The following is a 13,645-nucleotide window of genomic DNA, read 5'->3' as shown; positions in this document are numbered from 1 at the left end:
GACAGCTGACCACCAAAACAAGGAACGTCTCTGGGGCTGGTATTTTTCTATTTTCTTGTTGTTGGAGGGGTATTTTTATAATCAGGATGACCAAAAGTGGAGTCCAGCAACTGGAAGATTATTATATGATGCCCTGGGATGCGGTCCAGGGCACCAGAGAAATTCTGAAAGTGAAGAGTCATAAATTTTTCTATAATTGGCAGCTTTCTTTCCCTAAGTTTTCTCCCTTCAGGGCATTTTAGGACAGCATGCTGGGCTGTTTACAGTGTTGGAAAGCATTACACAGCCCAACCCCAAGTCCTTTACTTGCTCTGCGCCAGCTGTCCTCAAAGAAGCCTTAAGAATCCCCAACCTCAGAGCCACAGAAGCTCACTTGTAATTGTTACTTTTACAGATACTGAACCCCTAGAAAACCTAAGTGAAGCAGCAAATTGGCAATCATAGAATCACAGAACAGCTAGGTTTGGAAAGGACCTTAAGATCATCTAGTTCCAACCCGCCTGCCATGAGCATGGTCACAGTAGACCATACTGCCCAAGGCTCTGTCCAATCTGGCCTTGAATACTGCCAGGGACAGAGTAATACTTCGTAGGAGTACAGAACTCCATGAAAACACTGACAAAAAGGTAGAGAAAGAAGGGGAATAAAAAGAAGGACATTCAAATTGCCATACAGAAAAGATGTGAAGATATTTTATATATCACGCAGTGGCTTACAATTCCAGTCAGAAATGTGAGCACTTTACAGAGATGATGGTCCCATCTCTGAACATGCGTTTCCCTCCTTTACAATATCTTTGGTGCTATTAATGTTGTGGAGATTCAGTACCACCATTCTGGGAGTGCAGCTGGCTTTGATGCAAAGGAGATATCAGAGTACTACCTCATGTTATTTCATGTGGCCTTCAGCTCACAGCCTACAAATCTATTAGCACTCCAAAGAACTGCTTGCTTGCGTGCTGAGCCCAACACTAAAAGCCTTTCCTGACGCACACGTACAGAAACAGCGTAAACAGTCCTACCAGTGTTTAAAAAGAAAAGATAAAAAAGCTGCAAACAGTAAGAGCAATTTATAATGGGAGTTCTATCCAAAAGATACAAATGTCCAAATAACTGAAGGCAATTCTGCTGCCCAAAGAGGTCTCAAGTGACTGATGAAGAAAGAGGCAACACCAAGTGAAATACAAAAGCTGTCTCTGGCTCTGCAATCTGGGAACCACAGAGAGAATGAACGTATAAGCTTCCCTGGAGAAAAGCGTGTGCTGGTAGTTTCTGTTTCAAAGTCCCTTTGTCAAGTTTTAAGGCTTCCAAAATGCATCGACTCTAAAATGGGTATGTTTTGCATAGGTTACAGGCCAGTGCAAGCTGTACAGTTTGTATTAAAAAGAAAACCAAAACAAAACCGAAACGGTTGTGAACAATGAAGAATGTCACTGACCTGCACAAACACAAGCAAACTTATCTCTAGAAAAACACAAAAAACTGATTATGAGTCCTCTGAACTATATCAGCTCTGGCCATGGGCCTACCTACGTTGTCACCAGTAACTTCTGTTTTCAGAATGTCTGTTCTTCAGTAAAGTATCCAGCACTAACAAGAAAGCATCCCCTTTCATTTACTCCAAATGAAACTGCAGCATCTCAGGCTTTGAAATCTCTAATATCTTGCTGATATTCAAGAGTATTTTTTACTGTATTAAATAAATTTTAATTTAATAAATGTTAGTCGTAATTTAGCATTCCCACTATTGTACATGTGGGTGGGTTCTCCAAGAACCAGCAGATCATCAGACTTGTGATGATACAGTGAAAACACTGTATGCAGCGGTACAGCCTAAAGTGCTTTATCTTTGCTGCCAGTGATTCTCTTGTAGGCTGTAGTCACAAGACATGCTATTTCCTCAACGTATTTTCTGTAACAAATCAGTTTCCCTTGTATTTTACCCAGTTTAATTTTGACAAACTGCTTTATCAAGACCCCCATGTCTTTCAGAAGCTCAAAAGAGCAAAGAAAACATTGTGCCTATTGAAGACAGTCTTGTCAGCGACTCCAGATTGCACAACCCCTCCTTCTCTTACAGGAGCTTCACTGATTAAGCAATAAAACCTAGCTCTGAAATCCACAGACAGGAGACCTGCAAGAACAAACCAGATGCCTAAACCAATTTGGAATACATGTGAGCAATCACACAGCTGCAGGGAGTTTTCAGTTCCCCTCCTTGTTTATACTCCATGTTTTCCACCCCCTCTGCAAATGGAGATTATGATGCCAACACCTTCCTAAATTCCATGAAACAATACTATATAAGAAGACCCAGAAATGCTACCCTGAACATAAGATCTGAATTCTACCAGCAGTTTTGTTAAAGATATTGATTCAATTCATACCCACTAACACTTTTCATTGGGTCTAAACTCCCAAGACTGAGCAAAACAAGACAAGTTTATGCAGAACTAACACAACAAAGAAAGCCAGCTGATTCCCCCTCTTTGCACTGCATCTCTTCAGCTAAACAAACAAGACAACTAAGAGTCCTAGTTTGGTAAGTAATTGAACTATGTACACTGGAATTTGAACAATGCTGTAACAACAACAAAATCGGTTCAAAAAAGGGTGACATGACTCATATCCAGAATAGTTCCAAGGATCAAAACTTAAAGACAAGTGCTGGAGGAACAGGACTATGTTCAGTAGAAAGCAACAGGGTCACATGAATTTCTGACAATGTACCTGATCAGCCAAGTTTTCCTCAGACATGATTGTTGTCCATTAACTCCATTTGTGGTACTTCCCCGTGGGCTTTATGACTGTTCTCACAGCAGCCTTCCAGTACATGAAGGGGGGTACAAGGATGCTGGAGGGGGACTCTCCATCAGGGACTGTAGTGGCAGGACAAGGGGTAATGGGTTTAAACATAAACAGGGGAAGTTCAGGTTAGATATAAGGAAGAAGTTCGTTACTGTGAGGGCGCTGAGGCACTGGAACAGACTGCCCAAAGAAGTGATAAACACTTCATCCCTGGCAGTGTTCAAGGCCAGGTTGGACAGAGCCTTGGGCTGACACGGTTTAGAGTGAGGCACCCCTGTCCATGGCAGGGGGTTGGAAATGCATGATCTTAAGGTCCTTTCCAACCGAAACCATTCTATGATTCTCAGCAATTCTTGGGTTAAAACACACAACCCCCCACAGAAAACGTTCTGCATAAGACAACTTGAGGTTATCTTGCAGCAGTATCTAAAGGAACAGAAAACTGGAAATAAAATTAAATCAGAAATAAAGCTACATTGGACTAGAGCCTTTAAACAAACCCACAAACAAAAACAGTCCGCAGAGGTATAACAAACAAGTATCTTCAGCATGATTAACCAAAACAATGAACAAGGAAAAACCAGAACCCATTCTTTTGTTCCGTTTGTGTCCTTGATTAAGCTTAAAAAAAAAAAACAAAAAACACCCAAAATTAACTTAAGACACCAGAATCATGCAGATTCCAGACATCAGAGCACAGAGCCAGTCTTAAGAGTCCCTTAAATATGGAAAACCCCACTAAAAAATAAGCCTTCGGAGGACAGAGAAAATAAGTTTATGATGCAACTATGCAACAGAGTCCGAAACTAATATGATGAAGGCACTTTAATTACATGGCTCTGGTTTCAGTCTTCAAAGGTTTTAAGATATTCCCTAAAGTATTATTCTGCAATATGAAGTTTTCCCTTGATTAAGGTCTGACAGATGTGGAAAGTAATTCCAAAGCACATCTTTTGCACTAGGTACACAGCTCTAGGTTGTATCCACAGCTCTAAGCACTTCCACATAAATCAGAAGAGGATTCCTAAAGAAAAATAACTTGTAATAGTGCTTCATGATTAAAAAATTCAATGCCATGTTTTAAATTGAAACTACAAACAGCTTAAGAAATTCAACTACATTACAAAGATGTCATTGTCATTTTAAGATCCTATATGACTGCAACAAGGAGCTGATTGCCATTAGAATCTTAATTTGCCTTCCCAGGCTGAATTAAATGAGCTATAATACTCTTAGAAGAACTTTAAAATTGCTAGTTATTTAAAGCAAAATGATCAAGACGTGGAAGAGAAACTTGCAGCTATCAACTCCTAAAGGTCAGAACAGGAATTGTAAATATAAAAAGGGAAGTAATAAAAATAAAACTAAGTGATCAAGCAGTGTCTGGAGTCTGACAGTTTCATTTACCAATGAGAATATAAAGCACTTTCATCACTATTATTACAATTTCCACATATACTTAATGAATTCTTGAGAAGAGAGATATTAGTTCCAATCCACAAGATGTGAAATTATATTTATTCTCTTCCTAAAGCTTTAAGATAAGTCAAATAGAAGAGCTGAGATCCAGAAGGTTAAGAGTTGGTTTCCACAATTCCATACTCAGACTATGGCATCTTTTGCTAAGTATAGTACACAGCAGGAAATGAGGGACAGAGAAAAACAGAGAACTAGGGCAAAAGATAAAGGAAGAGAGAGCAACAGAACGACATCGAGCTCAGATTAACCCCTTCAGAGAACTATTCTCATTTAGACAGGAAAGCAAAGGAATTTTCAATTCAAAAACCAGTATTTACATTAAAAGTCACATCAAGGTTCCTCAAACTCAAGCGCCACAGCCAAGTGCCCCCTAGTGACACCGCACGCACAAGAGAAATTTGGGAGCACCAACAGTAGAAGTAGCAGAAGCAGCATTGGGTATCCACAAGATGAAGATTTTATGCATTCAAGACTGCACTTCACGCATGTGTGCCTTATCCAAGTAATAAAGAAACAGCAAGTGGAAGCAAGAGCATATTTTATAAAGCACAGCTGATACAATTTCCTGCTCACATGGAAATAATCAAATAAGGTAACAAGCCAAAAAAGCAAAGATGATCTACACAGAAGCTGAAGTCTTCACACAAAGATGTATTGCTACTAAAGAAGAGGTCGGAGACAATGAAGATTTAGACTCTGAACAAAGACAATTCTTGACATTCCTTTCCTTTGTGGCCTTGGACTGAGACTGCGGGAGAAATATAAAGAGAGGGAGAGGAAAGTGTCCAAAACATGGGTGAGAGACTCCTCTCAGAAACCTGCACTGCTCAAGGTGGAGAACTAGTGCTACATACCAGGAAGAGGATGGCAGGAATCGCTCTGCTGGCACAGCCCTCACTGCGAACACTGGAAGTGGATCTGTGTGAACACATAGATTAAGAGGACTCTCTCCACGCCCAGACCTGGCACCTCATCATCCTGTGCGCCTTCAACAAAGAGTTTACACAAACTGGAGACAACAAACAGCTACTAGACAACAATTCTAATTGTTGTAGGTCTCCTCTTGTTTTAAGCAACCCAATCAATGGGCCTTTCATTAAGCAACTGCTACATCATATAACAACTTCCCATTAAAATAGTTATAACATTAATCCTCTTCCACTGCACATCACTTTCAAAACCCACAAGTCTCTTGTCCTCACCTTATTAATATTTTGTTTCTATCACACTCATTACAAGGTTAGTGCAGAGCTACTAACAGAGAACACACAAGGCAACCATTAAATATGCCCTATGCCCTTTATCAGGTTTCCAATAACACAAACTCAATAGGGGAAAAAAGGTACCTTAATGCTATTTGTATTAATGGAACTAATAAGCATTAACATAGACAATAACTTTGTAATAGCCTTGAATTCAGTTAACTCACTAACCATGGCATGAAAGACACTGAAGTTACTTTCCAGAAGTTTCATATAAGATTATGACACAAAAAAAATGTCTCCAAATGCGTAACTTACAGCAAAGGGATAGCAGCAGAGAGTATCATTGCTTGCCTTCTTTATAACTTGTTACAACTGCATTAAAGTACTGCAGAAAAAAACGGGAAAGTAGGAGACAACCAAACAGGAATCCAGAGGGTCAGTTATGACTCAGAAAAGGGCAAAAGAAAGAAAACTAAGGAGAAGCTGTCAGCAAAGTAAACATTCTGCCTAAACTCCCCAGCAACTGAATCTGAAAAGGCAAGTCTAGATACTTGGATCCAAGTGCATTCTTCATTCCAAGTATTAGAACAGATATAAATGCTAATGGACTGCTGCGCTTGTAAACATCCACGCTGCCACAAATCAACAGATGAGTACAAGATATTGATTTGTTACCACTGAAACACAAATGGACCAACTTAAAACAGTATTTATCTACAGCAACAATAATTGTGGAGCACAGGACCAGAAAGCTGCCCTGAAGAGTTATGACCATTAGGAATAACATCACTGCAGCCTTTCAGAATGCAAACAAGGAGTTTGAATTTAACAGGGAATTTCAGCTACTGTTGCCTGCCTCATTCAAATCTGCCTGGATTTAACCCCATGCCACGTTCTGAAAACTGACCCAACAACAAAATTAAACAGCCCAGTAATGGGTTGGCAGCACATTACCAGCAGGTCATTCTTAGGTCCCATTTTAACATTCCCATTAGCAATTTGAAAGAGGATGGGAGTGGCAAAGGCAAAGAAGCCAAATGACATTTGCAGAGGACACCAAACTGGGTGGTGCAGTAAACAAGGACCAATATAGAAAAACACACTGGGATTTTATATAAAGACCCAAAAACATTTCATACAGAGGAGAAAATGGAGCAGCACTGAGCATTCCTCCTGGATGTATTTATTGACATAGCTGGTCTTCCTGAGCACCGGCTCACACCTTGATAACAACTGATTTCAGACTAGTCTCCTACTTCAGAATGATACCACAAAAGCACAGGTCAGGAAAAACTACATATAACCATGTAAAGCACCTGCTGAGCTTGAAATGTTTTAGTGCAGGAACTGTGCTGCAAAAGTTGCTCAATAAAGACAGCAGAAAGCACGGTACTGACACAACAAGAAGCAATCTCAAAAAACTCAACGCTACAGAAATCTGCATGTTGTAGGTGAAAACAAAAGCGTTTCTATAGCTAATGAATTAACTGGGCTTGCTCCCTCAAAAGAAAAGAGGTTACCAAGTGTCATCGTACCAGGGGCACACATGAACGCATTTTATACACAATACTGCTTACACAAGCAAGTGCTCTACAACACACGATGAAAACCAGAAGGAGAAATAGAGAAGACAACACTTACTTCACCTTTCATTTGGCTAAGGCCAGAAAACAACAACAACAAAAACATTCATTACTTCAGCCCCCTAAAGCAGCCTGACCTTACCCCCCCCGCCATGCCTGGAAGCCCCGGCCTGTGCTGTTGTCCTGTGGGAGAAGCAGGAGGGAAGGGGCCGATGGAGAGGGAAGCCCAAAGCGCCCAACGAGAGCCCGGTGTCCAGTAGCGCCCAAGGGTGGCAGGGGCAGCTCCCCGGGACACGGAGCCGCTCTCCCTTCTCTGCCCCACCCCGGCCCCAACCCCAGCGCCGGGGGCTTGGCCCTCACCAGCCGCGGCCGGCCCGCGGAGCCCACCAAGGCCACAGCGGCCTCCGCGCTCCACCCCGCCGCAAGGCCGCAGTCTCGGAGCTCCCGAACAAAGGCCCCGGAGGCGAGACCCGGCCCCGCTCCTCCCGCCGTTGCCCGGCGGCCCCGCGCGGGTAGGTGCCCGCCGCCTTCCAGGGCGCCGACGACGGGACGGCCGCGCCCGCCCGCCCGGGGAGCAGCGGCGGCGGTGGGGCCCTGACCTGGAGTGGGGCCGAGCGCGTAGGCCCGGAGCCTACCTGCCGGGGAAGGGCCGGGGCCGGGCGGAGCGGGGCCGGGGCCGGGGCCAGGCCCGGAAGGAACGGCCCCAGTGCTCGGTCGTCGCCGCCGCTCCGAGCTCCGGCCAGGCGAGCCAGCCGAGCGCCGAGCCGGACCCGAAAAGCGGCGCCGAGAGCGGTACCAAGGCCCGAGCAGCTGAAGCTAGAACGCCGCCAGGCCGCGCCAGCCGAGCGACGAGCTCTTCCACCGCGGTGCGGCGAGGCGCAGGGGCTACGCTGCTTGCGGCCGCCGGAGGGAGACGGAGAGCAGGCGAGACGAGTCGATCCCGGAGCGCGGCGCGGGGTGGGTGTTACGGCTGGGCCTGGCGGGCCGCGCCGCAGTACCGAGGGGCTCCCACCGGGAGGAACGGGAGCGGGGACGGGAGCCGCGCTGTGCCGGGCATCAACTGCTGTGTGGCGGGCGAAACCCTTCGAGGGTGCCGGGCCGGGGACTGTGCCTGTACCTGGGACGGCGGGTGCCGGCCTGGTGCCCCGGGGTGGGAAGGCCGAAGGGACAGGTAGCACCCCGGTGGTACGTAACACCCTGCGGAACGAGCTCCGTGCCTCGTGTCTTGGGGGTTCTCCCCCTCCAGACTGATACAGGGTGGGAAAACTGTGATTAAAAACAGGCAAGAAAAGAAATGGTGTTAGAGTGAAACACTGCCAGATACGGGTGTCAGATGAGACGTAACTGGAAACCTTTTCTGAAATAGGACAGTGTTTATTTTTATATATATTGTGATATATATCCAACACTCTGCATGGTGAAGACACAAAATGTGTACACAGCCCCTTTGGGAGAGCGGCACCCTGCAATGAGGGGCCCTGCAGAGGCAGCAGCATCTTGCTTTCTCCTCAGTACTGTATTAAGGTTGAAAGAGTTGGGGTTGTTCAGTCTGGGAGAGGACTGGGGAGACCTTGCTCTGGCATTTCAGTTCTTAAAAGGGACCTATAAGAAAGATTGATAAGACATTTTATCAAGGCCTGTTGTGACAGGATGAGGGGTGATAGTTTTAAATGAAAAGAGAGGAGATTCAGGCTGGATGTGAGGGAAAAACTCTTTACAATGAGGGTGGTAAAACACTGGCACAGGTTGCCCACAGAGGTGGTGGTTGCACCATCCCTGGAGACATTCAAGGCCAGGCTGGATGTGGTTCTAAGCAACCTGATCTGGTTGAAGATGTCCATGCTCCTTGCAGGGGGGTTGAGCTAGAGAAGCTTTGAAGTTCCCTTCCAACCCAAACTATTCTACCATTCTATTGGAGAAGTGAGAGCTCGATAGGGGGGAAGAGACAGACTTGAAGGCTGAGAGGAAAATCTAAGCAAGCCAGGGTGCTTGGTACCACTTAACCATGAAAGAAAGAGTCAAAAGGCCCAGACAAGTTGGAATTTAGGGCTTGAGGTTTGCTGTACTTGGAGTGAGCAAAGGCAACCTGCAGCATGGCAAGACAGTCTTAAAGGAGGTATCTTAAAGGGAAAATTGAAAAGGGCTGATGATGGGATTCCACAAGGAGTTTAGTCATATAGTGAAAATGGCAATACCTTGGACAGTCAGTCACCATCATCCTCCAACAGATGACTGAGAATCAGCAGACATTATATAGTCAGGGTAAACTTTACAAAGCTCTGATAATGCACAGACTTGGAAGTATTCAAGAATGCATCTGGCAAGATGAGGCAAAGGTACAGGGGAGTGAGAAAGCAGGAAAGAAACGTGACTCTCAGCTGTGCAATTTAAATATTGTCTAAGCCCAGTGGAAAAGAGGAAGTCTAGGTGAATTGTTCTGAAGGAAGCTGCTTAGGAATATACAGGAGAAACTGTCCTCCAGATGAGGAGGTTCCTTTTCCCAAGTGAACTGAAGGGTACTGACATCTGGCTAGAAGAAGAACAGTAGACTCATTTTGTCTGGTGTGGCCTGATGCAGTTTTTGCCCAAGTTGATAAGCAGTGGGATGAGTTTTGAAATTAAACTCCACCAAAGCTGACAGGGGCAGAAGGAAGACAAGACCCAGCAGCACGTGTTCCAGGAAGTGGCTCCACTTTCAGTTCACTCTGGTCCCAGCACACACTGAGACGAGCTATTCATAGCTTAAGTTGAGAAACTCCAGCTTGTTCCTACATGCTGGTGTTTGTACCTACATGCATCCAAGTCTCACTTGACCTCTGCGTCACCCACGCAGCTCATTCAGTGTCTGCTGGTGTTTAGGTCTGAACATTGGTATTTTTAGCACAGACCATCAAATATAATTATGAGCCATCAGGCAACAACTCTTACCCTAAAAATGCTTTTTTTTCCTGTTAGAAAACAATGCTTGTGTGTTTCTTTCTAGGTAAAAGGAGCAGCATTTTTGCCACAGTAAGCAAGAGCAGCTCTTAGGTCATATCTAATGGATGGGTGTGTAAAAAAAATAGTTACATCTCAGTTTGCTGTATATTTTAAAGTTCTCATCAAGGCTTATGAAAGCATCTTGTTTAGACACCATAAAGCACGCTTGGTTTTCAGTAAGATAGCAAAACGCTCACTGCCATCACCTGGTAGGACAATCCTGCATCTCCATCCTACACTTGGTTGGGAATGTGTTCCATACTTCCTTATTCCTCAAACATGGGGCATGATCCAGGCACATTTCCTCTACAAGAACAGACAGCCCTGCCGTGCCAGATGGTTGCACTGCTACTTTAAGTTGCTACCTTCCTGCAGCATCTGCATTCCCTACCACTTCGTTTCATTTACTGCCCAGTAAACAATAAAATCTATGAAACCAAATTTTCTCTGACTGCTGTCAAGAGATCCCTGGAAACGCTTCCATCTTTTGGAAAGAGAACGTTGCCAAGAAATTTCCCAGTCCTGTGCCAACAGCAGCTGTGTGTGCTAGCCATCTTTTTCCACAGAATGGGTTGATTGCCAGCAGTGGAAGAGCTGCCTTTATGTTCCTCAGCTCTGATCTAAACAAAGAACTTCTGCAATCAGTTCAATTCATGTGACCCAGCCAGTCCTTGGCATTTCTTTTACAGCAGCCAACAAGGTGAGTGGTTTTCTGTTGTGGCAGACATATCTAGCACGAACTAGAGTTACATTCAGTAGCCCACATCCTGATATGTGCTCAGTAACCAACAGAGTCAACCACAGCTTCACATCTTCTCCAGTCTGTCTGGTTAAAAGAAACCTTCAGTCCTTCTTAACCTTCTAGGTACGAGCAAGCACTAGTGTGTACCAGGCAAAAAGGCAAACCCCTCACAGAACACAGATGCTGCTTTCAGAGGAGTTGCTGGGTTTTGGGAGATGTGCAGAACTGCAAAATGGTATTTAGCAAGAATTTCTACCTGCAAACAAAAAGTTTGTTCTGCTGCTCATGAATTCATGGTAGGCATGAGCCCACATGGAAGTTTAATTTGTGTGAAATACCATTTAAAAAACAATCAGAACTGGTTTAAGTTAGAAAGTGGCATAGAATTGTTGCTTTGTAAAACAGTGCAAGGGTAACTAGAGTTTTCATCATTACCAAAGACAATTTCCCAAGTTTCTTCACTCATCCCACATTAGTTATTGTTCTCTAAGTCAGGTGAAAGGGGGGAATTTAAACATCACAACCGTAAAAACTCAGCGATTGAGCTGCATCTCTAGAGAGGTTGAGAGAAGTTCAGAAAACCGCCTGAAATGAAGAGAGTAATATTTCTCCTTGTCTCAGATCTGCTTAGTGTTTACAGACTTCAAGAAGAGGAAGGGGCATGTTTGCTCTGTGTATCTTCCCAGATGAACTGTTAGAAGCCTTCTCCCCATCACAACGTTAGCTAAAGTGAGTAAGTAGAAGCTCCTGACGAATACGACAGGCTTCCGAGTCCATGGATTCCATTTGCTCGTACTCTTCTTCTGGCTGTTCCATGTGTCCTGTGGCCGGTGAAGACCACACGTCCAGCCCGTGTTCCAGGGAGATGTTATGAAGCACGCAGCAAGCCAGAATGATGTGGCTGGATTTCTCTGGAGAATACTGCAGGGTGCCTTTGGAACCATCCAGGCAGCGGAAACGTGACCGAATGGTTCTGAACGTCCGCTCAATGACATTATGAGTGGCAGAATGGGCCATGTTGTAACGGTACTCGGCAGGCGTCTCAGGGATATGCAGGGGAGTCATCAACCATGTTCGGAGAAAGAAGGAGCTGTCACCTATTGGCAGTGAAAAGGAGGACAGGTTACACACCTGTAGTTAACCACAGGTTTCACCTCTTATCTCTTGTTTTTCTGGTACTGCTGGTACAGAATAACTTTGTTCCTTGGCTAGAACAGGAGGCATGAGAAGGCATGGAAGAGCAACAATAACACAGGTTTACAAATGTAACAACATAAAGATTCAGTTTTACACAGGGAAATCCCGGAAGAACACAGAGGAGTTTTAAGAGAGTTAATTTACTACCTAAGGCAGTGAGAGACAGCTGGACTAGGACCCTGCATAGACTTAAAAATGGCATAATTCAGCTTAGAAAGGTGTAGGATACTGAAAACACGCTCTTAACAGAATGACTGTAAACTAACACATGCAAGAATCAGCCTGTATAAAACACAGATGGGAAGTTACTGCTCTAGACTTCTAAGAGAAGGACTCATGAATCTCAAGGTATTTGCAGGGTAGCAATCAAAAGTAAACATACCACTTGTGCCCAGAGGCTCTAGGCTCAATAAGGAGGTGGTATATAATAGACTTTCCACAGAAAACAGTAGAAAATAGACTTACCAAGAAGCCAGCCATCTTTATGTAGCTCAGTTTCAAACTGCCTTGTCAGGGCTGCCTGCTGTAACACAGTGCAGTCAGGCAGGCTGCCAGGCCAGTGTGTTTCGGCACTCAGGAGGACTCCTCTGGCATCACACACCATCAGGCAGTTCAGAGAATGGAGACCCTTTCTGTTCACATAGGACAGGTCTTCAGCATTTGGTGCTTTGATTGCCACGTGGGTGCAGTCAACCACCCCCAGCACTCCCGGCATGCCTGCCAGTCCATAGAAGTCATCCTTCAGGCGCTGTACGGTAGCTTCATCCTCGGGAAAGTGGATGAACTGTGAGGCTCTTTCCACCAATGCCTCAGTTACGTTGGCAACGCAGCGGCTCATGGAGGCTTGACTAATGCCTATAGCATCTCCCATGCGAGTCTGGAAGGAGCCAGAGGTATAGAAACCCAATGCAGCAAGGATCTGTGTCTCTGGACTGATGGCCCTGGACCGCTGTGTAGGGCGAGAGAGACTGGCTCCCAGGAGATCCACCAGGTAGTAAATGAACTGTCGGGGAAAGCCGTATGTGGATACTAGATACTCATCTGTGACATCCTCCAGCTTGAAGCGATCCAAAGTCCTGTGTCCGCGGCCGTACAGCAAGAGGTCGCAGTCAAGAACTGCAATAGGTACGGCCATGGCCGAGGGGGTCCTCTGAGGGCTCCCCTGTTACAGCACCTCCCCAGAGCCTTCACCTGCCTAAGGCAAGGGGGAAGAAGACCCAGGGTAAAAACCGGGTAAAAACCGATTAGCCTTTCAGGCTGTTACCATATTCCTTTTACTATGGATATCCAGCAAATCTTTTACTTCCATCTGCTTTTAAAACCAAGGGGTGGAAGCGGGGAGGGCTCACTGACGGCTCTTCAGCCTTGCCTGGCTCCCATGAAGGGGAGGCACCGTCCCCAGCCACCGCCGACCCGGCCGCGTTCAGCCCCGAACGGCCGGGACGCGAACGCCCGGTACCCGTGTGCGTCCCCCAACCCCGCCGGGCGCCCCTGCGCGATGAGGGGCAGCGGAGCGAACCCCGAACCCCGCCGGCCGCCAACCCGGCCCTTACCGGCCCCTTGCAGCGCTCCCAGCCCCGAGGAGGCCCGCAGCCCGCTACGGCAGATTCGCCACAGCACGGAACTCCCGGTTGTGGGATCCCCTCTGATCCC

At 45.7% G+C, this 13,645-nt stretch overlaps 2 protein-coding genes across 5 annotated transcripts in view; both read right to left on the bottom strand.

The window, feature by feature from the left end:
* AMBRA1 (autophagy and beclin 1 regulator 1) overlaps positions 1-7,803 on the bottom strand; it is a 130,714-nt gene extending 122,911 nt beyond the window's left edge. The window contains exon 1 of one of the 3 annotated variants that reach the window (XM_061462259.1): positions 7,710-7,803. The gene's annotated coding sequence lies outside the window, so the exon portion shown is untranslated. The remainder of the gene's footprint in view (positions 1-7,709) is intronic. The other 2 variants (XM_061462260.1, XM_061462261.1) reach the window with 2 other exon arrangements.
* Positions 7,804-11,081: 3,278 nt separating this feature from the next.
* Positions 11,082-13,565, bottom strand: HARBI1 (harbinger transposase derived 1). 2 transcript variants are annotated; one of them, XM_061462245.1, is made up of 3 exons: positions 13,546-13,565; positions 12,458-13,183; positions 11,082-11,892 (listed from the first exon to the last, which is right to left on the bottom strand). In XM_061462245.1, the coding sequence occupies exons 2-3, from the start codon at positions 13,125-13,127 to the stop codon at positions 11,516-11,518; spliced, it is 1,047 nt and encodes a 348-aa protein (XP_061318229.1). In that variant the 5' UTR covers positions 13,128-13,183; positions 13,546-13,565; the 3' UTR covers positions 11,082-11,515. The 2 variants fall into 2 exon arrangements, with proteins under 2 accessions (XP_061318229.1, XP_061318228.1); XM_061462244.1 differs by lacking the exon at positions 13,546-13,565 and having other exon boundaries at positions 12,458-13,445.
* Between the last annotated feature and the right edge of the window lie 80 nt (positions 13,566-13,645).

The sequence above is a fragment of the Pezoporus flaviventris genome, unplaced genomic scaffold (genome assembly GCF_033815535.1).
Source record: "Pezoporus flaviventris isolate CSIRO_AGI_PZ_B2104156 unplaced genomic scaffold, CSIRO_AGI_Pfla_v1 ptg000035l, whole genome shotgun sequence".
NCBI lineage: Eukaryota > Metazoa > Chordata > Aves > Psittaciformes > Psittacidae > Pezoporus > Pezoporus flaviventris.
This window is presented reverse-complemented; position numbering and strand designations above follow the sequence as displayed.

Coding starts and splice junctions, on each gene's coding strand:
- HARBI1 (XM_061462245.1), bottom strand. CDS start 13,127: ATGGCCGTACCTATTGCAGTTCTTGACTGCGACCTCTTGCTGTACGGC. Junction 11,893..12,457: donor TAAAGATGGCTGGCTTCTTG/GTAAGTCTATTT, acceptor CACTGCCAATAG/GTGACAGCTCCTTCTTTCTC.